The sequence below is a fragment of the Myzus persicae genome, unplaced genomic scaffold (genome assembly GCF_001856785.1).
Source record: "Myzus persicae strain clone G006 unplaced genomic scaffold, MPER_G0061.0, whole genome shotgun sequence".
Lineage (NCBI taxonomy): Eukaryota > Metazoa > Arthropoda > Insecta > Hemiptera > Aphididae > Myzus > Myzus persicae.
The window spans coordinates 258-24,655 of record NW_019100883.1 but is presented as its reverse complement, the minus strand read 5'-3'; the positions used below and the strand labels follow the sequence as shown (position 1 = coordinate 24,655).

The window sequence follows — 24,398 nt, the reverse complement described above, 5'->3', positions numbered from 1 at the left end:
CTGTCAATAACATTTTTATCTAATTCCTTTACACTTTCATTCTCGTTCATTTGTACACATTCAACTACCTCATTATTTTGTGTGTTAACAACGTTTTCATTAATTTCTTTTGGATATGGAACAACTGTATCATCAATTTTACTTTTTTTGGACTCTCCTACATGAATATTTAGGGCTTTTTCATTTTCTAATACTTCGGGGTCATCAATATCACATTTTTGCTCGTTTATATAATTTTGAGCCAAGTTCCTACTTGACGTACACCAACCAAAATCATGTAAATTACGTTTTCCTTTTTCTTCTTTCAGTTTTTTTTCATTTTTTGCTTTCTTTTTCTCTGCACCCGATAAATACACATGCTTCATTATTTTTTTTATTATTAACAACTCTAAAGTCATAAAAAATAAAAGAAGTCAAAATATGTTGAAGAATTTATGGTGTATAGAAAATGCCAGGGGCGGACTGGACGACCAGGATACCGGGTAATTTCCCGTTGCGCCGCTGCTCGTATAAAATATAATATATTTATTAATATTATTATTGTGAAATTATAAATTAAAATATTATATAATATATAATATTTTAATTATATTAACGTGAACTATGCTTTCGACCAAAAATTAATCACGCTCCAGCCCCCTTAAAATCAAATTGATTGTAGTTTAAATTATATACACAATAATTACTTGAGATATACTTTAACTAACAAATTTACACTAGTTATTCTATTTTGTTAAATAATTAAAATATTTAAAAATGTAAAATGTAAATTGTGTTTATAAAAAAAAGTATATAAAGGGCCGTTAGTATACTGAGGTCTGAGGGCCTCTAAAATTATGATTATCCCGGGCTGTTTTTTTCTCCCAATCCGCCACTGGAAAATGCTATAAAATATTTAGATAACAAGTAAAAAAAAAATTTAAAAACATTTATCTTCAATAAATTTAACATGTAATTATGAATGTAGATAGGTATAATTTAGTATTATTCTATAAGTAAAGGTACATATAATAATACAGACTATAGCTTAATGCCCCAATACGAAGATATACTACTTTAAAGACTAATAGAAATATTAAAAATTAATTATTTTAATAAAAATAAACAATAATATGTACATATTTTAATTAAATATTACTTACTTATATTGGTGTTTCTGCTAATCGCTATTTACTGTGCTAGTAATAAATTTATAAAAATACAGTGACACTATGGTAGTGTGGTATACGTCGACTGTCGAGTAATTAGCAACCGTCTGGTGCGGCCGTGCAGGTTGTGGTTTACTATTCAGAATAGTCAATTCTACAATGTATTGGTTATAGGTTTTTGTCTAAAAATATCGCGTACTGCGTGCACCGTCACTTATCGTAGCAAATTGAGTATCGTTATCGCGATGACGCGATCTATACTACATATTATACTAATATATTAAAATATTATTAAGTAGAAACGGCGGCATAGACGAGCGGTGCGGTGGAGGAAATTGTTTTGACTACGTGACTGGACGTCATGCTCTTACTCGCGCATTGTATGACTGTATAAGTGTTAAATTATATTTTAATTTTATTTTAAGTATTAATATTAAGTGGATGACGCAAAGAAGAAAATTTTCGTCTCAATAACGGTGATCGGTGATAGTTCTTTGTTTTTAATTATTATACATCAAGACTTTTTGGGGGCCTCCTAAAAATATTACAACAATGGGGCCTGGGGCAAAATGGTCCCGTTGCCCCCCCCCCTCTGAACGGCCCTGACGACAAGAATACTAAATGTCCGTTGTTCAGCGCCTTCTTTCCCGGTAGAATGTATCGAGGTTATGACCAGCTATACATGTAATGTAAAATGTATTAACTCATTCTAAAAATTAAACTAACAATCATATATAATATATTTTATACCTCTTGACGTTACCATATTCACATTGTTGACATTTTGTAATTTATCATTTTCATGTATAATTACAACAATAAACTACTTTGATACCCACAATTAAACGAGCCATGAGCCGTGAGCAAAGCCCAGCTTTATCGACAGTATTATTATCTATTAATAAATTAGTTACGGAGCAATAAGTAATAGTTTTATCTGCATAGACGATAGACGTAACTAGGATTTAATAGTTAGAGGGGCTAGAGTCCTAGAAAACTTATGTTCAAAATAACTTTGGGGGCCCCACACCTCCACCACAGTAACCACATAACTGTCGTCTAAAATCAAAATTAAAAATAAACAATAAAATGAAAGTATAAACTCATCATTAAAAACAAAATGAAAATAATTAAATAAGTACAATATATGTTATAGGGGGCTAAATACACATATAGAGGGGCTAAGCCCCCTAGCCCTCCCCTCGGTTACGCCAATAACTATATCTGTAATGTACTAACAGCTATAGATGCGACGTTTTGAGGTGCTAACATTTAGAATTGGGGAAAAATATAAGATAATTAACTAAAAATTCCAAATGTATTATATAACTAATTTAGCTTTTGTAGTATTCGATCACATAAAAACGTGTTAAAAATAAATAATATAACAATAATTTTACAGCATATTTTTAACTATTAAAATCAAAACTTTTTGCATAATGAAGTTCAAAATTGAAAATGGCTGCAACATCGCAGAGTTCTATTTTCTCAATAGTGTTCTTTTTCTTTGATATTTCTATATCCTCTGATACTGCTAAAAATGTTCTCAATGTGTTGTAGCAATAATATTATACTTATTAATAAATAGTATGTGTGCATCAACGTCGATCGGTATGGTATGCCGCACGGTGTGAAAACTCCGGATTCCTAGAAACGCTATCGCATATCTTAAATTTAATTAGTCAGTATACATAGTGGGCCTAAAAAGGAAGAAAGTCACTGACACAGACGTCAATACCACTAAAAGAGAAAGTCAAAGTTCCAGTCCCTGAAGTGCAATAATATGATGGTATAAACCATAATCCTGTGAAGACAACTAAAAAACAAGCGTCAAGGTGTAACAATAAAAATTGCACTTCCTGAACTAAGTATTTGTGTAAAAATGTGACTTCCCTGTTTGCCCAGAGTGTATGAATAGTTACCATACCAAAACACTTTAGTGAACATTTGAAACTGAAAGAAACTTACTATACTGTAAGTACCAAAACTTTAATTTATAAGTAAAAAGGGAAGTCCCTGTAAGGCTGTAAATATTGTTTTTAGTACCTATATTATTTTATAATTTAATATATATATATAAATTAAATGTTATCTTTTAATTGTTGTGTATTTTATATAAAATATTATGTTATTTTATTATCTTTGTTAACTTGGAATGTTATATTTGTTGTTATAGTTATAGTGTCTGCATGAGGTAATTCAGATGGTTATTATACAAATGTATTCATAAACTTTGACTATTTTTGTTTTTATACAATTTTGGCATAGATGTATCATTTGATATCGATCTGAAATTCTAAGTAAATCCTCCCGTCCTATCAAATCACTTACTTCTGACTATAGAGACCAACCATCTAGATCTACTGGAATTCAGAAAAATAGGTGAGAAAAATAATGTATCAAATATAGTTTATACTTTATAATATAGGTATTGTTTCATACAAATATACAAATATGTATAGGTATTTATAATTTTTGTTCATTTAAATTGCCGACATGACATAGTGGAAATAGCTTGATGAAATGATGGCATGTCAAAGTAATCAAATATCTACTCAAAGTTTTTAGTGCATATTTTTTCATCTTTAGACATTTTTTGATTTAAGGACATACTTTTGAATACGGGAGCATATTTTAAGTTTTTAGTGCACAATTTGATAGTTAGTCAAAATTTTTAATATGAATCCTTACCGAATCCCTACTATGTGAGGGCTCTACCATGAAAGCTTAATATATGCGTATGATAGAGTAAATATAATTTAACGATATTTTATTTTGTTTAATCTAATATATTTTTTAATGTTACACTAAAACCATGTATTGTAATTTGTAATGATACATTTGATTCTTCAATATTATGTAAAATGTTTTATTTTTATTTTACAAAAACCTAATGTTAAATTATAATATTAATCAAAATGTTATATTGTATTTTTTTAATTTACTTATTTATAGGTAACCTTTCCTACATTTATAATTCGCATTATATTAAATATCAGTGAGTTTTATTTGTTTAAAGTACATATTTTGAGGGCTGTTTTAACATTTTGTATGAATCCTAAAGAGTTAGAATTATATGCTCACTCAATATTATTGCATTTTTTAAACGAGCTTGTATGATCTAGAGATATTAAAATTATTTTAACATTGGATTTTCCGCCGTAAATAAACGAATTCTCACAGAATGATTTTCCTATTTGGTCGTAATACAAAAACGAATAACTGTAGATGAAAAATATTATAGATACATAAGCACAATTTTTTTTATGACCATTTAAAGTTTAAAATTTGCATCTTATTTTGGAGTTACAAATGTATAAAATGTTCAGTTTTTATATCTCAAGATTAAAAATTAAAAACAACGTATCTCATTAATAGTTCATACTGTAACCAAAAAATCCAAATATTATATAAACTCAGTTTTTTTTTTAATATTTAATATTTTTGAATATATTTTAAGTTCAAATTTGGATGAAAGTAGATATTAGTTAAATAGAAAATATCGATTTTAGTTATTTTGTTGTAATTTTAAAATTGTATTATTATAAAGGCAGACTGTCGTTTTACAGTACTGCAAATTGTCCAGTTCATGTTATACTTATACCTACCTACAATCATAAGCGGAAATCTATTGAAAATATTGGGGGAGGCTACTATTTTTCAAAAGAACCTAGGTCGTGGGAGGGCTTTGCCCCTTCACAATAACTGTTGGTCTTTTGTAAGAGGCTTGATTGACTTTAGAGATTTCCACCCTGCAGACTGTGGAGTATTTTCAAATTGTTTGCGGAAGGAGGGGGGTCTAAAAAATAAATGAATTTGCAATATTATAAAAAATACATATTGTTTATGAATAAATAATTCTATTATTCCATTATTATAATTAATACAAATTATTATTTTTTTTAAGTAAAAAGTAAAACGTCTTTTTTTGACAGTTTATCAGTTATTTCTTTAGGCGTAATTAAGTAATTCTTACGAGTTCTTATTTATTGATAACATAGCTAAACCATTCAATCCCCCTATAAACAAATTATAACTGTCCATTGTCATATCAGAATACCCTAACCGAAAAAAGCTAGCAAGCCATTTAATTTGAAACTTCAAGTTTCTAGAAGTTTTATTTTTTTCAACAAGGAATATTTTCAGGAAAATTATATTATACATAGGGAATCCAAATTTTATTTAATGTATCATGTATTTCATTTTGAGTCAATACTGTTTTGACGTAATTGAAAATATCGGGTCTATTTATATGGGACGCGGACGAAGTAGGGATATCAGTATCTGAAACTGAAACTTACTGAGTCTGTTTTATTTTGCAAATCAACAACTGCTTCTTGTGTAGATGTTACATTTCTAGTAGATTTTAAAAAAGACTGAATATTGCATGGGTTCCTTTTAGAAGTCATAATAATTGAGATATGTTTAGAGTAATATAAAAATTCCTTACTTTCATGTTACGTGTTTATCGTGGAGTAGTCGTGTTTCTGTGCATCTCTGTTAATTAAATTATGTATTTTATGTATTTTATGTAATTATTATTTGTTATTTGATTACGATTGGTCGATAGTCGATAAGGGACTGAACAAACGCACAGATAGCCGAATAAACGTAGACTGCCTGCTCGAAGACGGCGTATATTAAGCCGGGTCCACACTAGGACGAACATTGTTGTCGAACATGTTCGTTGAGAATATTTCCTGGCTCGACGAACCAATGCTACTGTACTTTAAAATGTTTGACAACAATTTTCGTTCAAAATACACAAAGATTTACCGCCTTTTAAATTGGCAACTTAAAGATTTCGCATTCGTATTATTTATTTCATTTTAGTAGGAACCTACATCTAGTGCGGAGTGAACAAATTGCCAATTTAAAAAAAAAAAAATCCGTTTTAATTTTTTTTTCAATATGAGTGACGAAGATATAATTATTGCAAGTGCAGCGTTTGTTTTTACATCCTTAGTTTCTCAAGCAAAAAAAAAAAAATCTTTTCATAAAAGACGTTGTTGGCAACGTACAATTTTTGAAAGTAGAAGTCGTTATAATGGCAATGATCTACTAAATGATTTAAGTCTTGAGCATCCAGGATTCAAAAACTTTATAAGAATGTCGCCAACAGATTTTGAATCATTGCTTGAAGTTATTGGTCCTCAAATTGGGAAGGATATTACTCATCTAAGAGAAACTATTTCACCAAATGTGAGGCTGGCGGTAACATTACGTTTTTTGGCTACTGGTGATTCGTATACAAGTTTAATGTATCTTTTTAAAATTTCCAAACAATTAATATCTAATATAGTACCAGAAGTGTGTGAAGCTATTGTTGAAGCGCTAAAATCATACGTTCAGGTAAATATTAAATACTTAAATATAAGTTATTTTGACATCATAATATGAATAATATTATAATGCCAATAATATGTAGATAAAATATATGTATAAATGATAAAGGTACAAATAGTTTTATTATAATAGGTAAATAAAAACAAAAATTATTAAATAATGGCTAAAATTTTATTAAAAACAAAAAATAATAATTGTAATCACTTTTGGACATAGGTATATTATTCATAAATTATATTACCTATATAATAATAAATAAGATTTTGTATGAAAAATTAACATAAATTAGTATTATTAATTAAAATAAAACAGCATCAGAAAAATTAAAAAAAAAAAAGGAATCCTACCTGGAATATAGCACGTGGTTAACTTTCACTATAGCGCGAGCGGTAGCAAAAATCCGTCGTATAACTTTTAAAATTAATTAATATTGTAATATGGTGAAGCGTTTTCTTGTGTATTTAAAATGGTTTCATGTGTTGGTGTAAGTGGTACGCTGGAGGAGGGTAATGGACTGAAATTATTATTTTGAGTAAAAGATGGTGCAGAATATAAGGATAAAGGAGAAAGTGTATTTGTATTACCTGAAGATGTACCAATAGAATGTAAAGGAATAAAAGAATTATTACTTGAAGATGGACCGGGAAAATGTATAGAATAGTCAGGTTGATTATTTTGTTGTAGCATTAACATATCCGATTCGTGAAGAATATAGTTAATTTTGTGTTCTGTATTTAAACGAATAAAATCTGAATAAGATCTAAGTTTGTTAGCGACGTGTTCCCCATAAGTAGTCGCGTTGTCCTTCAATTTACTTTTTTCTGAGTACGTTTTCAAAATAGAATAAACCTCATCTACCCTTGGATCTTCATCTGTTTTAATTTTTTTTTTTTTTTTGTTTTGGCGAAGCAAATCTCTTTGGTCGTTCTGTAACATTCCCATCACCATCAACACTATCTACCACGATGAAGTCATCTTCCAAGACATCTTCATTATCTGTTTCTTCCTAAACAATAATAATACCTATTTATGTAAATATATGTAAAATTAGATGCATACCCATTTCCATGTTCATTTTAGCCTATAATCTATATTATAATTTTATTGATAATTTATAAAAAAATTAAAAAAACCACTTCATTATAAAGTCAATACATCTCTCCGCTCAGAATCTAAAATTAATTGAAATAAAAATTAATGAGTCATTATTACGTTTAAGAATTTAAGAAAATAATATATAAGAACTGAAAAAAATAATTATATGAATAATATAATATAATATAATATCATTTTTTTATAATCTAATACTATTAATAAACAAATCATTAAATGTATAACAATATAATATAATATAAATTATTTAGGAGTAACATTAATTTTATTAAAATATTGTTTGTATTGTAAGTAGGAATTATAAATTATATAAACTAAAAATTTAGTTAATTTGTAATTTTGTTTAAAAAAAATGTACCTACTTATATTAAATATATAGAATTTTCCACTGCAATTTACAACATAAATTGTATATTTTTAATATAAAGCAATGCAATTATTGAACTGTATTAAAGATAAAATTAATTTTTTCTTGCTTGGTTGGTGGTGTAGGAGAGGAAACACAGAAAATTATATAATGATTTATTAACATTATTTTAACAACATTTTGCAATGTACTATAATCAAATAAAAATTATTTTTAGATGCCCAATTCATCAAACGCATGGGAATTAATAGCTAATGACTATGATGAATTATGGAATTTTCCGCAATGTGTCGGTGCAATTGACGGTAAACACATCGTAATGCAAGCACCTTTTAATAGTGGCACTGAATATTTCAATTACAAGGGGTCATTTAGCGTTGTTTTACTTGCTGCAGTGGACGCACATTATTGTTTTATTTTTGCAAGTATTGGGTGTCAAGGCAGAATATCAGATGGAGGCGTATTTAATAATTCCATATTGGCCAAAAAAATTTTGAATGAATCTTTAAACCTACCATCGCCCAAAGCACTTCCAGGACAACAAGAAAAATCTCCGTATGTTTTTGTATGCGATGATGCTTTTCCCTTGAAGGAAAATTTAATGAAACCTTTTCCTGGGACTTATTTACGAGGTTCACCACAGAGAGCTTTTAATTATCGGTTATCAAGGGCACGACGTGTCGTAGAAAATACTTTTGGCATAATGGCTTCAGTTTTTCGAGTTTTAAGAAAACCGTCATTACTACAACCAGAAAAAATAAATTCTATTGTTTTAGCGTGCGTCCATTTGCATAATTTTTTAAGACGGAGTGAGTCGTCAAAAAATTTATATTGTCCACCAGATATTTTTGACACCGAAGACTTTGAAAATCGAACTTTAAAAAAAGGAACTTGGAGGAGTGATTCGTCGGAAACCACGTCACTTTTACCATTGAAAAAATGTGGACGAAAATCAACAGCAGCTGCACATGAAACTCGTGAACGATTTGCTCGTTATTTTGCAACTACAGGGCGTGTTTATTGGCAAGATGAATTTGAATAAATTGTATTTAGTTACCTACTTCTATGCTTAATTTTTATTTTTCTACTGTAGTATTGTCTATAAACTATTTTACTATTAAGTATTAACCACTAAAAACTACCAATTCATTGTTTTTAGAATAATTATTCAAATAATGTTGTTATTACCTGTATATTATAAGTGTCTCTAGTAGGTTTTGGTTTATTTCTATCTGACAAAAAACTTAATGGCTTGTACAAATACCATGCACTTGAGTAATTATCATCGGTTCCAGCGCCGGATTTTTTACTATTTACTTTATGTTGTTCCCTACGAAATTGGGATTGTATAATTTTCCATTTTTTGTCAACTTCTTGCTGTGAAACACCCAAGATGTTGGCAATTTCATTGATTGAATCTGTCCTTCGGATTCGATTTCTGTATAGTTTGTGACTTGGATTCCAAATATTCTCACTTTGCTGTACTAAATCAATAAGTTTCAGAATTTGGTCTTGATTCCAGTCTTTTTCGGTCGACATTTTAAGTTAATAGATGATCTGATTATAACACAACACGGCGGTCACACAGTGGTGAAATACGAGTTACGACTGAATTGATAATTAAATGCACCCAAATACAAAATAAACATTATAAACATAGATTTATTATTAAAAATAATTTAAAGGATCATTCTTCAGTTTTGGATTTCCCTGTACGAATGTACGAATAAAATATATGAAAGTGGCACGGTATTGAGCTAAATTTAATAGTGTGTAGTTAAACACAAACAATTTACTTACATACAATTATTCTCCACTGCAGCAATAATATAAATATTTTATTAACTTATTATTAATAATTACTAAATACTTAAACTTCGAATGTGCAATACGTAAAAAAAAATATGTACTATTTAAAATGTTGTACCTACATATAGTTTATACCTACCGAATTAATTCATTATAATTGGATAGGAAGTAATATTTGATTAATAGTAATATTTAATTTGAGTCCAATATTTTAATAAAAACAACAATTTACATATTTTTTAATCCTTCATTCGGTATTTAAAATTAAAATTTAAAGTTTTGAATAAAACAATATTATAATTCAAAATGTTTACCTATACTATAAAGGGAAGTACCCGAGTAGCAATTTTAATGTTCAATGTCGGTTTCCAATTACCGTGTTAAAAATACGGTGCACACACTGTTTATGAACCGATAACTGAACCTATAATGGTTCACGAAAAATATGTTTAACATTTTGAATAACCGAAATATTTTTAAATAATTCAATGTCAGTTATTCAGACCTTGCACGGTGCCTACAGTGTGCCGTAAAACCGACATAAGTATATGGTGCTATGAAAATGTTCACACACATTGATTTAGTTAGAAGCTTGTGTTACAGTACCGTGCCATGCACGGTTCTATGACCGTACTTAATAACATTGTTACTCAGTGCCTGGTTGGTGTTATCGCACGGGACTTACAGTGTGCCGTAAAACCGACATAAGTATACTTGGTTCTATGACCGTACTTAATAACATTATTGCTCAGTACCTGGTCAGTGTTATCTGTTTTTACATAATATTATGTACAACTAATTATCTAATTAATCTAACTAATTATCTACAACAATATAATTATATACAACTTTTAATTCTTGTATTGGCCATACTGACTGTGGAGTGCACAATAGATTTTACGTAGTGCGCGTGTTTGGCCGTTTGGCGGTTATTACTTCGTTAATGGTTATAATTCGTTCGTTTATTGTTCCTGTGCCCATGCGACAATGCACTAATAAGCCACTAAATAATATTTCTATTCTTTAACGTGCTATTCTGATGTTTGAATGTGTTACAAGTTTTAACTTTTTTATACTAATTGCATGATCAGCAACGTCTACGGCTCAACACGCGTGTTCGCAAATTTCGTTCAATCAAAATGTAAGTACAATTATATTCTATAATCTATATACACGCTTTTTAATAACTTATACTTGCTATGAGTATGAGGCTATGAGCTTATAGTAGCGTATGCACTTTGCGTAGGTAAACAAAAATAATGAAAAGTAGTGTGCATTATACTAGTTGTATAAGCCACCAAATCAATAACTGAATAAGAAAATTTTTGAAACCAGCTACTTATTAATACTCGAGTTTGCTGGTATAATATAATTTAATCTCCAAAAATTAAATTCATATTTTTTTCGCTGTAGATATAGGTATTGGGTATTATAGGTACTGGATGAGATAGAGCGATACTAGGTATTTAAGTATGATCGGTACTGAACTATATGTTGATATCCATAATATTTATAAATCCTGATTCATAACTTTATTGTAAATTTATTTTGCATATTATTTATTTTCTACTTGTGTTATTTAAATATACAATTAATAGAAGTGTGAAACGATATGCTTTTGTATTAAATAGGTGCCTATACTATTACATTATTAGGAGTAGGTACATATTATTAAGAGAAGTATTTTTTAGTGCTTTTGTATTAAATAGGTGCCTATACTAATATATTATTAGGATTACCTGGGGGAGTAACTATTATTAAGAGTACCTACCTACATTATAAATTCCATGCAACAAATAACATATCATAACAGTATATTATATTATTGTAATTCAGTATAATAATTATAATTTAGTATAGCCCATAGATAATCAAGTTTTTGTTTCAATTAATATAATATACCTATGTATTTACTTGTTAATGATAATTTCAATAGATTAATGGATATTATATTTCACTTAGAAATGTTCAACAGCATTACCACTTATCATAGAGTCGGCCGGTGTGGTTAAAGTATGAAAAATGTTAGGGGAGGGGGGATGGTTGACTATAATAGATAGATTCTAAAAAAACTCACCGTCTCAGACCATACTAGCTATTTTAAAGGTACTATTATTATACTTATATTATATTTGAATCATAAATATGTTTCATTTTTTTACATTAATTGTATAATAACTATGATTTTGAAAGAAACAGTATTTATAATATGTGCTTTCCCCCACTTTACCTAGGTTCTGCATAAAGTGGATACCTATTGCCTATTTAAATTATTATTAGTAACTATTAGTTAAGGAAGTTCAATCAGATATGTAGTATATAACAGCAGATAAACTTAGATGGTAACTTCACCAATTTAAGATTTTTTACTATGTTTTGAATATGTATTGATACAATATGTTATTTACTTGAATATCTAAAATAAGTATACATTTATTTCTTAGCTATATTAAATCATAGGTTACAATCATAAAAAAAAAATGTTGTTTATAGGTCAATGTCTACTCGTTATCGCTGTAGAAAAAGAGCCGCATCTCTAATAGATTCAACATTTTTAACTAATAATGAAGTGAACATTGAGGATAACCAAAGACTACCTCCTTTATCAAACTCACCTTTACCTGCAGATTCACAGCCTATAAGTCCAGTAAAAGTAAATACTGGTTTAAATTCATTTGATTTTAATAGTGAAAATATTTTGAACCACAGTTCTAGTACTAGTAGTTCTAGTAGTCAGAGTAGTTCAGGTGAAGACAATTATACATCAGAAATTGATACACATGATGAAGATATTGGAGTAGTTATTGCCAAGTGGGCAAATAGGAATAATGTATGTCACTCAGTTTTAGATGACTTACTAGTTTCTTTATCCAAATTCCATTATTTCAAACATTTACCCAAGGATTCCCGCACGTTATTGCATACACCAGTTAAAACTGTATTAAAAAATATCAAAGGTGGAGTGTATTATCATTTTGGAATTTCAAATGAAATAGAATATTTAACAAAACTGAAACAGAATCTGCCTTCTAAATTTCTTTTAGTTGTTGGTATAGATGGACTACCACCAATAACAAAAAATCCAGCAAGCCAATTATGGCCAATACTTGGCTATTTTACCAATTTATTTACTGATAAACCTAGGGTGTTCATAATTGGCGCTTATTATGGGAAATCTAAGCCAGATGACTGCAATGAATATTTAGAAGATTTTGTTGATGAATTATGTATCTTAAATGATGTCGGAACTATCATTAAAGGTAATAAAATTAATGTAATGCTCAAAGCTATCATATGTGATTCTCCAGCTAAAGCATATGTTCTCAATATACATCACCACACTGCTAAAAATTCTTGTGAGAATTTCATGGAACTCTGTGTAGCCATGAGAATTCTTTCAACAGCAAATATTTCAGAGGAATATACAGAATTTGCCAAATCATTGGTAAATCATTTTGTTGATTCTTTTGCTAAACTGTATGGAAAATCTTACTTGTCCTCTAATATGCATATAATACAACATTTGGCTGATGATACCACACAATATGGGCCATTAGACACTTTTTCTGCTTTTCCATTTGAAAACTACATGCAACCCTTAAAAAAAAAAATCAAAAGTGGTGTAAAACCACTTCAGCAATTAGTAAGACGGTATGCCGAAGATCAATTACTTTTTAAAAAGGAAAACCAAAAATATAAAATTTCACTTGGGCCTGTCAATTATCGATGCGCAATAAAAAATAGACCAATGACCAATGATGTCTTTGAACCACAGTTCACGGGTTGGAGGATGAAACGGTTTGTTATATAACTTAATAGCTCTGATAATTGTGTTAAAATGAAAAATAATGATGTGGTAATTATTGAAAATATTGCTTCATCAAAATTAGACAGCAATATAATGATAATTGGAAGAAAATACAATACAATTAAGAATTTTTTTGAAAAGCCTTGTGCTTCAAACTTGTTAAGTATATACAATGCATCTCAACTCAGTCACCTTCAATCGTGGATGTTAAGTGATATAAAAGAAAAATTAATGTGCTTGCCGCTGATCGATTATGACATAAACAACTGTGTCATACTGCCTCTATTGCATTTACAATAATATCTGTTTAATTTTTTTTTATGCATAATTTTTTTTTTTTTTATTATATTTTGTATTATTGTTACATTGTATTTATAATGTATAATAGTACTAATTTTGAATTCACATACCTGTGTTCATATATAGACATAATTATACAAATAACTACCTAGGTCCAATTATGGTATAGATAGGAATAGTCGATTAAATTTAATTCATGATACTGCCATCTACAAATTCTACATTTATATGCAAAATTGAAATCAATATATTTCATTAAGTTTTCATTTTTAAAGGAAATTATACATCTAGGTATATCTGTAACTGAATATAAATCTTACAAATTGAACTTAAATTTACTATAGTATTTATACATTTTTTAGGCCCTGGTTTGTTGTTACATTTAACGTGACAAATGAAGTGCAGCATGTTCCTCACACGTGGCTGTCAAAAAATGTTTGTTGGTTTCCATTCATCCAGAGTGATAACAAAAAAATTTACTTTACAGTATCTCAAGTTGCTAACATGATAAAAAAGTGCACAGTACCTAACAAAAATGATGGGAAAAATTATGATGTCGTAATAAGAGCTGGACCATTTGGTAAGCAATAAATAAACTAAATAAATAATTTACCTAGACTTAAACATATAAAAAAATATTTGTTGAGATGTATAAATAGATGTTGGCTATATAATTGCTGTTAACATCTGTAAAACTTGTTAACCATTAAATCATTTACTATAATCACTACATTATAATATGATGAGTTACTATCCGAAAATGTATTAAATAGATACTCATATTTGTAACAAAAAACATCTAAAAACTTTTATATTAATTACATTTAATTTTTTTTAGATAAAGAGAGTCATGCCAAGAAAGTATCTAAAGCATGGTCAGGGCCAGATGATTCTTCGTCTGATAGCAATGTTAGTTTATCTCCTGAAAAGCCATCATCTCCTAAAAAAAGAAAAATTATGCCTTATTTTTCTAGTGTGCAGGAAAATGAGTTAATTGTAAACCTGCCTAAGGCACCTACAACACCTATTAGAAAAACATGTAATATTATAATTTATTTTTAACCTATATATTATAAACTAAATATAATATCTATTTAATATTATTTTTATATTAATAGCGTCTACTAAAAATAGCATACCTGTTTCCTTGGGCTTGATCTCACCTATTATCTTAAAAGGTAATGTAATGCAAAATTAAAGAATATTATTACAAAAATATATTATAATATTAACATTTTTAAAAAAAATTTTCTCGTGTAGATATAAGTACTAATTCTACAGTAAGTTCCTCCGACATTAGACCCTTAAATAATTCTACTGTTGATGTTTGTGCCCAATCAACTCCAAATTCATCCAGTAACTTAATAATTAAAGACAAGATAAATACAGGTGAATATAATTTAATTCAAATTATAATCTTAAATTGTTATTGTGAAATATAATAATATATTTTATTATTACTGTTATTATAGATTGTAGTACTGCATCTTGCTCATATGATCCTGGGAATTTTAATGTAGTAACAACTATTAATGAAGTTGGTGTGGAAAGTAAGAGATATTACACTGTTAACTGTATTCTGTTTTTGAATGACATGATTATGTAATTTAATTACATAAATTAATTTTTACAGCAAATAATTCCTGTGTGTCAGTCATGACTGATTTTAAGAAAATTGAAAAAAATTGTGATGTACCAATTGAATTTGATGTTAATAATATGGATGAAAAAATTAGCTCTAATAATAGCGTTAGAAAAGGCAAGTTACTTTCTATATTTATGTAATCCAATTATTTTTATGTATTTTTTATTAGTAATAGTACCTATTCTTTATTAAAATTTATTTAGAATTATTTGGACACGATTCAAATGAAGATGAAGAATTAATAAAAAGTTTAGATAACGGTAGTACTTTAACACAGTTTATTTTAGAGGCTCAAAATGATGATTTTTTTATGGAAAGATCTACTAACTGTGATAATTCAAGTCTTGTTGAATACACACAAAATGGTTTGGATGGATATTAAGTTTTTAATATGCATTATTATGAATTGCCGCCAACTATAATTTTATTTTCAGAAAATTGTTGTTGTAAGAATATTACTGAGCTTAAGTCTATTTTAAAATCAAACAACAAGTCTGTAGAATCTACACTTAAGCAACTGATGACACAGATTTTCATACTGAATAACTCAAATACCAGGATTTGCAACGCTTTTAAAACAATGGACCAAAAAATTCAAATGATTATGAAGTCAAATGACAAGACAAGATCCTTGGCTCTACCTATACCCGTGTTACCCTCATCTTTAGTCGGTATATTACCAACCAAATCAATTGATGAAGTGGATGCTGTAGAAGCACTTTTGACCGATAACATAGATGGGTTGAAAAACCAAGAGGAATTGGTGAGTAAAAATAATAATCGTGAAATGCTATATAAATTATAAGATACCTACATATAATATTTAATATAGATTATAATATCTGTACTTATGACAAGTATATAAACATTTTTAAGTATGGTAGTATATTATAATTTATTATTCATTTTCACTATATATTAATTGTATGTTTAATTTATATAATAGAATAAATAAATATATATTATGTAGGTATATATGATCCTGTATACAGGATGTTAAATCAGGATTTACTTATTGCGATAACTACTGAGATGATAGAGATATCACAATTATAGTTTTTTTATAAGATTCATTGACAAGTACTTAAAATATTTCATATTTTAATTTATTTTAATTTTTTTGAACAAATTGAAAGTATAGTGCTAAACATTTAATTTTTTCCCCCTTAACTATTGATTTTTAATAATTTTTTTAGTAAATACTATAGGTATGATAGCAAAAATTCAGTTTTGTTTGGTTAGTATATTATGTTCACTAATGGGTAATGTCTAAATCCTATAGTGGTGCTTCTTATCTGGACATATATAATAAATATATTATTTAAATGCTATATATATAACTAATATTATATACTGTACTTATTTATATATAACGTTATATACCTAATATAAAGGTTTAATTTTATATGAAACTGAATATTTTCAAACATTAATTAATAATTATGTTTTGATTTGTATGTTTACAGAAATCATATCTTTACATAAAATCATCGAACACATCTACATTTAGTGCTGCGATAAGGCATACAATTGATACATGTTTTGAATATCACATTTTAGCTTTATTTAGTTATAAAGGAAAAACTAAACAATCCTTTATAGACCTAAAATTATATTCAGTTATTTATGGTGAGTTGAGCAATTCTTATTTATACTTCACTAGTTCATTTTCATATAGATATTGTCGCAAAGTGACAATTTTAATTTTCATATTCTAAAATATCATTATAGGAATTAAAAACTGAAAATAACTTTTTCCACTAATTTAAATGTTTATTATGTTTCAGAAGCTTTATCTGGGTTCCAAACATCTCCAATTGAAGAGCAAACGTTCCACAAGGTTACTGACAACTATATTCGACATGCCTTTAAAAAAGAAACCAATACACCAATTTCAAATTAATTTAAATAAACACTTAAATCACTTGCCATCAAAGTTGTTAGTTTTTTTTTTTTATTAATATTAATAATGGTTTTATTAATACTATTTTTTTGTTGCTTTATGTACCTATATTAAAAAGTTTTGATACTATACAAATATAATGTTTTATTTATCACAATACCTATAATATGTGGATTAGGTATTATATAGGTTAAATCAATTGAGAATCCATCGCAATCTTTTAAAGGGTGGCCTAGATATTGTTTATAATGCAGAAACACTAAAATGAATTGTCTATTAATTTTTTTATGGAAGCTTGATAAGTTTTTGTTTGAGACTAAGTATCTTGGGCCCCACTATTTGTTTTTATGCCTATGAATGAATAATTACACATTTATAAAAAAATTAAATTCAATAAAGTTATTTATTACAGTTATGGTTACTTGCATAGGCGAAACTACGGGTCAGGCCAGTCAGGCCATGGCCTGACCTAATACTGACTAAAAATTTGTATATATTATATATTTTAATAATTATTTAGTCATTATAAATAATAATATTATTATATTTATACATGTAAACGTATACATTTGTACGTTTTATATAATACCACTTGTACCTATTATTATAACTTATAAGTGTACGAATATGTGGACTTGATATGATTTCTTAAATTAAATTGTACACACTACACAATGAATATAATAATAACATTTATTTTTAACATTGATTATGGAAATATGGCGTCGCAGTCTATTGAATAATATAATATAGACTCTATAATATGGTCTCTATTCTATGTACTCGAATAATCGATTTTATCAGTTATTGTTTAATTTAGACATTTGACGTTTATTTTTATATTATAGCTAGTAATAGTTAATGTTACGTAACAAATCGCCAATCGGTAATACTAATGTTACCCGTAGTCAGCGTTGCCAGGTCTCCGGGAAATTCCCGTGGCGCGGGGAAATTCTGTAGAGAAATCATAAAAAGGGAATGCGGGGAATCTAGAGTATACATACATCAAATAAAGGGAAATATACACTTATCATAAATTACATTTTAAAACACAATTATACTTTTTTTTACTGTTACCACGATTTGAGATAATACTATCATAGTTCATGCTGTTACTCAACAGCATAAACTATAGGCGTGTTTTGGCGGATTAAACTGTTTAATAAATAAGTTTATGGTTATAGAATACGGTTAGAAAACGTTTACTAGAACGCCAAAACGAATTGCTTGAACATGTTTACTGAAATATTTGATAACACTTATCATAGAAATACCGGGCATACAAAAATACAAAATACAAATTTCTAAAATCAAGTCCAAGTATAATAATCTCTACTTGTGTATAAGTTTTTATTTTTTACTAGTGTAAAGACANAAGTCTGATTTGTTAATTTGTAAATCTTTATTTAATTCTAATTGTTATTAATTTTCTTTATTATTATTATTATATTATAATAATATGTGGTTTATTTTCCTAATTTAAATTTTTTAAATGTTAATCAAAGTCTGATTTGTTAATTTGTAAATCTTTATTTAATTCTAATTGTTATTAATTTTCTTTATTATTATTATTATATTATAATAATATGTGGTTTATTTTCCTAATTTAAATTTTTTAAATGTTAATCAAAGTCTGATTTGTTAATTTGTAAATCTTTATTTAATTCTAATTGTTATTAATTTTCTTTATTATTATTATTATATTATAATAATATGTGGTTTATTTTCCTAATTTAAATTTTTTAAATGTTAATCAAAGTCTGATTTGTTAATTTGTAAATCTTTATTTAATTCTAATTGTTATTAATTTTCTTTATTATTATTATTATATTATAATAATATGTGGTTTATTTTCCTAATTTAAATTTTTTAAATGTTAATCAAAGTCTGATTTGTTAATTTGTAAATCTTTATTTAATTCTAATTGTTATTAATTTTCTTTATTATTATTATTATATTATAATAATATGTGGTTTATTTTCCTAATTTAAATTTTTTAAATGTTAATCAAAGTCTGATTTGTTAATTTGTAAATCTTTATTTAATTCTAATTGTTATTAATTTTCTTTATTATTATTATTATATTATAATAATATGTGGTTTATTTTCCTAATTTAAATTTTTTAAATGTTAATCAAAGTCTGATTTGTTAATTTGTAAATCTTTATTTAATTCTAATTGTTATTAATTTTCTTTATTATTATTATTATATTATAATAATATGTGGTTTATTTTCCTAATTTAAATTTTTTAAATGTTAATCAAAGTCTGATTTGTTAATTTGTAAATCTTTATTTAATTCTAATTGTTATTAATTTTCTTTATTATTATTATTATATTATAATAATATGTGGTTTATTTTCCTAATTTAAATTTTTTAAATGTTAATCAAAGTCTGATTTGTTAATTTGTAAATCTTTATTTAATTCTAATTGTTATTAATTTTCTTTATTATTATTATTATATTATAATAATATGTGGTTTATTTTCCTAATTTAAATTTTTTAAATGTTAATCAAAGTCTGATTTGTTAATTTGTAAATCTTTATTTAATTCTAATTGTTATTAATTTTCTTTATTATTATTATTATATTATAATAATATGTGGTTTATTTTCCTAATTTAAATTTTTTAAATGTTAATCAAAGTCTGATTTGTTAATTTGTAAATCTTTATTTAATTCTAATTGTTATTAATTTTCTTTATTATTATTATTATATTATAATAATATGTGGTTTATTTTCCTAATTTAAATTTTTTAAATGTTAATCAAAGTCTGATTTGTTAATTTGTAAATCTTTATTTAATTCTAATTGTTATTAATTTTCTTTATTATTATTATTATATTATAATAATATGTGGTTTATTTTCCTAATTTAAATTTTTTAAATGTTAATCAAAGTCTGATTTGTTAATTTGTAAATCTTTATTTAATTCTAATTGTTATTAATTTTCTTTATTATTATTATTATATTATAATAATATGTGGTTTATTTTCCTAATTTAAATTTTTTAAATGTTAATCAAAGTCTGATTTGTTAATTTGTAAATCTTTATTTAATTCTAATTGTTATTAATTTTCTTTATTATTATTATTATATTATAATAATATGTGGTTTATTTTCCTAATTTAAATTTTTTAAATGTTAATCAAAGTCTGATTTGTTAATTTGTAAATCTTTATTTAATTCTAATTGTTATTAATTTTCTTTATTATTATTATTATATTATAATAATATGTGGTTTATTTTCCTAATTTAAATTTTTTAAATGTTAATCAAAGTCTGATTTGTTAATTTGTAAATCTTTATTTAATTCTAATTGTTATTAATTTTCTTTATTATTATTATTATATTATAATAATATGTGGTTTATTTTCCTAATTTAAATTTTTTAAATGTTAATCAAAGTCTGATTTGTTAATTTGTAAATCTTTATTTAATTCTAATTGTTATTAATTTTCTTTATTATTATTATTATATTATAATAATATGTGGTTTATTTTCCTAATTTAAATTTTTTAAATGTTAATCAAAGTCTGATTTGTTAATTTGTAAATCTTTATTTAATTCTAATTGTTATTAATTTTCTTTATTATTATTATTATATTATAATAATATGTGGTTTATTTTCCTAATTTAAATTTTTTAAATGTTAATCAAAGTCTGATTTGTTAATTTGTAAATCTTTATTTAATTCTAATTGTTATTAATTTTCTTTATTATTATTATTATATTATAATAATATGTGGTTTATTTTCCTAATTTAAATTTTTTAAATGTTAATCAAAGTCTGATTTGTTAATTTGTAAATCTTTATTTAATTCTAATTGTTATTAATTTTCTTTATTATTATTATTATATTATAATAATATGTGGTTTATTTTCCTAATTTAAATTTTTTAAATGTTAATCAAAGTCTGATTTGTTAATTTGTAAATCTTTATTTAATTCTAATTGTTATTAATTTTCTTTATTATTATTATTATATTATAATAATATGTGGTTTATTTTCCTAATTTAAATTTTTTAAATGTTAATCAAAGTCTGATTTGTTAATTTGTAAATCTTTATTTAATTCTAATTGTTATTAATTTTCTTTATTATTATTATTATATTATAATAATATGTGGTTTATTTTCCTAATTTAAATTTTTTAAATGTTAATCAAAGTCTGATTTGTTAATTTGTAAATCTTTATTTAATTCTAATTGTTATTAATTTTCTTTATTATTATTATTATATTATAATAATATGTGGTTTATTTTCCTAATTTAAATTTTTTAAATGTTAATCAAAGTCTGATTTGTTAATTTGTAAATCTTTATTTAATTCTAATTGTTATTAATTTTCTTTATTATTATTATTATATTATAATAATATGTGGTTTATTTTCCTAATTTAAATTTTTTAAATGTTAATCAAAGTCTGATTTGTTAATTTGTAAATCTTTATTTAATTCTAATTGTTATTAATTTTCTTTATTATTATTATTATATTATAATAATATGTGGTTTATTTTCCTAATTTAAATTTTTTAAATGTTAATCAAAGTCTGATTTGTTAATTTGTAAATCTTTATTTAATTCTAATTGTTATTAATTTTCTTTATTATTATTATTATATTATAATAATATGTGGTTTATTTTCCTAATTTAAATTTTTTAAATGTTAATCAAAGTCTGATTCGTTGATTTGTAAATCTTTATTTAATTATAATTTGTTATTATTATTATATAAGGTTTATATTCCTAATTTAAATTTTAAAAATGTAAACCAAAGTCTGATTTGTATAATATAATAATTAAAAGATAATTCGTTAATTTTCTTTATTATCTTATCAATAATAAGTAACTTTTATTTAAAAATTGAAATAAAAAATAATTTGTAGATTTGTAAATGTTAAATCAATTATAAACTAAAATTATCGAGTTTTTCACTATACAGTTAATCAGTTAATGGCCACCAATCACCATTAACAATGTAATAAATATGTATATATATATATATATATTAGGATAATAATATAGATGACGGGAATTTTGATATCCAAAGGGAATTTTTTTGATTTTGAGTGGGAAAATAGATTTGAATGTACTGGCAACACTGCCCGTAGTCTGAATGTGGCCGTAGACAATTATTATTGTCGATTCCACATACTATTTTCATATTATTTCTTTTTGACTTAGTATAAATTCTTGTTTTTATCGTTAACCGGCGATTGTTCAAAAATAACCAGATTCTTATATTACAAAATCATGGAGAGGTAATTATTAATTAGAATATTTTTTTTTATAGATAGAAGATAAGTCAAATATTTTAATTATTATTTAAAATATAATACCATATTATTATTATACGCATTAGCCATTAGTATACATCACAAAATAATTTATTTATTAGGTATTAGCCCCCGTTAGTCGCATCGCTGTCTAAAAGACCAGGCATTTATAATTTTCCAATTACTCATTGTAAGTAATTACTAATTTTAAATTTACATTATTTCGTGTTCTTTAATATCTTCTATGTCCAAGTTACGCTATCATTTAATGCTATTTAAAACAATTAGGTATCTATTGTTTGTTGAATTTATATGTATTTTTAGTCACAAACCTGTCAAAAATAACGTTAGTGACTAAACTCGGAATTAATTTTGTTCAATATTATTTTTGTCAGTGATAATTTTTAGAAAAAACAAAAAAAAAATAACATAATCGTTTCTTCTTATCGATAGTTATAGTCTATTTGTTCATATAGTTTCATTGAAAAATGCAATATTTCCAAAATTATTTTATATTTGACACGATACACCCACGCAGGACAAGTAGTATGAATAAATTGTCAAAATTGTTATAATATAAAATTAATTTTTGTTTAAATATATTGTTTAATATACCGTAATGAATAAAAAATAATAATATAATTTTAAAATAAAAACTAATATTATTAATTATTATTCTTACAAAATAGATTTGTTATCCGAAAATTGAACAAAAATGGATCACCTCCACAAATTCCAAGTATTGAAACTGACAAAACTAATTTAGCTACAATAGCTACATCAAATTCTATTTCTTCCGAAGTACCTTTAACTATTGATCTAAATGACACTGATATTACTAAAACTGTTTTACCCAATGATCCTGCTTTACCACTTCCAAAAGAGCGTATAGAGCGTAATGTAAAACTATCTGAAGGGCCTTGCCAAATCCGTCTTCTTTCATATCCAAAAACTCTTTTTGGGAATAGACTTCGTAGCTTTCAAAATGCATGGTATGATAATTATGACTGGTTGGAATACAGTAAAAGTAAAAATGCAGTATACTGTTTTTATTGTCGAGCATTTTCTTTAAATAATGTGGCAATTAAGGGTCATATTGATCAAGCATTTATAAGTAAAGGATATTCAAATTGGAAAGATGCATGTAATGCTTTTAAATCCCATGTGAAATCAGTATGTCATACAAATTGTGTAGAATCTTGGTCAGTATTTAATTAATTATTATATTTTTTTATTTATTATTAAATATTTAAATTGTAAAAAAATATTCATTATAATATAATTAATATATATATATATATTATGTATACATTAAACAAAATTACTACATTATAAAGTTGTTAATAGAAGTATTTTTTCATTTGGCCTGACCTAATAAAAATGTCTAGTTTCGCCTATGGTTACTTGTATAGTTATTGGCACCTTAAGAATTCGTTTTTGTTAGTTACTAGTTATTGGCACCTAACCTGCTCCATTGCGAAATCAAATAGCAAATTATCAAATAAATAATATGATAACATCAAGATTGATAATAAATTGAATACACCGCATATTACCATTGAATTTTACGCAATTTGTGTTCAGTGCTGTGATTCATTATTGAACCGTTCAAACACTGACATTTACATTAATGGTGCACAGTGCCGTGATTCATAACTGAACCGTTAAAACACCGATAT

General features: G+C 25.7%; 5 protein-coding genes across 5 annotated transcripts; 4 read left to right on the top strand and 1 right to left on the bottom strand.

Annotated features, from left to right (window-relative positions):
- The first annotated feature begins 5,799 nt into the window (after nt 1–5,799).
- Nucleotides 5,800–6,912, top strand: LOC111026578. The gene is made up of 2 exons (XM_022304680.1): nt 5,800–6,520; nt 6,876–6,912. Exons 1-2 carry the CDS (start codon nt 6,060–6,062, stop codon nt 6,910–6,912), a joined length of 498 nt encoding a protein of 165 aa, XP_022160372.1. The 5' UTR covers nt 5,800–6,059.
- A 1,279-nt stretch (nt 6,913–8,191) lies between these two features.
- Nucleotides 8,192–9,016, top strand: LOC111026577 (protein ANTAGONIST OF LIKE HETEROCHROMATIN PROTEIN 1-like). The gene has a single exon (XM_022304679.1). It carries the CDS (start codon nt 8,192–8,194, stop codon nt 9,014–9,016), a length of 825 nt encoding a protein of 274 aa, XP_022160371.1.
- Nucleotides 9,017–9,123: 107 nt separating this feature from the next.
- On the bottom strand, nt 9,124–9,785 carry LOC111026581. The gene has a single exon (XM_022304684.1). The coding sequence runs from the start codon at nt 9,511–9,513 to the stop codon at nt 9,139–9,141; it is 375 nt and encodes a 124-aa protein (XP_022160376.1). The 5' UTR covers nt 9,514–9,785; the 3' UTR covers nt 9,124–9,138.
- A 4,471-nt stretch (nt 9,786–14,256) lies between these two features.
- Nucleotides 14,257–15,682, top strand: LOC111026579. Its single transcript, XM_022304681.1, has 6 exons — nt 14,257–14,471; nt 14,730–14,930; nt 15,010–15,069; nt 15,152–15,280; nt 15,364–15,441; nt 15,525–15,682. The coding sequence occupies exons 1-6, from the start codon at nt 14,396–14,398 to the stop codon at nt 15,674–15,676; spliced, it is 696 nt and encodes a 231-aa protein (XP_022160373.1). The 5' UTR covers nt 14,257–14,395; the 3' UTR covers nt 15,677–15,682.
- Nucleotides 15,683–15,844: 162 nt separating this feature from the next.
- LOC111026580 lies at nt 15,845–17,439 on the top strand. The gene is made up of 4 exons (XM_022304683.1): nt 15,845–15,901; nt 15,971–16,299; nt 17,003–17,165; nt 17,324–17,439. Exons 1-4 carry the CDS (start codon nt 15,847–15,849, stop codon nt 17,437–17,439), a joined length of 663 nt encoding a protein of 220 aa, XP_022160375.1. The 5' UTR covers nt 15,845–15,846.
- The last annotated feature ends 6,959 nt before the right edge of the window (nt 17,440–24,398 follow it).

What these genes read in the sequence shown, in the direction of transcription:
- LOC111026578 (XM_022304680.1), top strand. Translation starts at nt 6,060, where the DNA reads ATGAGTGACGAAGATATAATTATTGCAAGTGCAGCGTTTGTTTTTACA. An exon ending in GTAAATATTAAATACTTAAA is followed by an intron (nt 6,521 to 6,875) that starts TATAAGTTATTT and finishes CTTTCACTATAG; the next exon opens with CGCGAGCGGTAGCAAAAATC.
- LOC111026577 (XM_022304679.1), top strand. Translation starts at nt 8,192, where the DNA reads ATGCCCAATTCATCAAACGCATGGGAATTAATAGCTAATGACTATGAT.
- LOC111026581 (XM_022304684.1), bottom strand. Translation starts at nt 9,513, where the DNA reads ATGTCGACCGAAAAAGACTGGAATCAAGACCAAATTCTGAAACTTATT.
- LOC111026579 (XM_022304681.1), top strand. Translation starts at nt 14,396, where the DNA reads ATGATAAAAAAGTGCACAGTACCTAACAAAAATGATGGGAAAAATTAT. An exon ending in AATAAGAGCTGGACCATTTG is followed by an intron (nt 14,472 to 14,729) that starts GTAAGCAATAAA and finishes AATTTTTTTTAG; the next exon opens with ATAAAGAGAGTCATGCCAAG. An exon ending in TAAAGACAAGATAAATACAG is followed by an intron (nt 15,281 to 15,363) that starts GTGAATATAATT and finishes CTGTTATTATAG; the next exon opens with ATTGTAGTACTGCATCTTGC.
- LOC111026580 (XM_022304683.1), top strand. Translation starts at nt 15,847, where the DNA reads ATGGAAAGATCTACTAACTGTGATAATTCAAGTCTTGTTGAATACACA. An exon ending in TGTTGAATACACACAAAATG is followed by an intron (nt 15,902 to 15,970) that starts GTTTGGATGGAT and finishes TTTTATTTTCAG; the next exon opens with AAAATTGTTGTTGTAAGAAT. An exon ending in ATTATATTCAGTTATTTATG is followed by an intron (nt 17,166 to 17,323) that starts GTGAGTTGAGCA and finishes ATTATGTTTCAG; the next exon opens with AAGCTTTATCTGGGTTCCAA.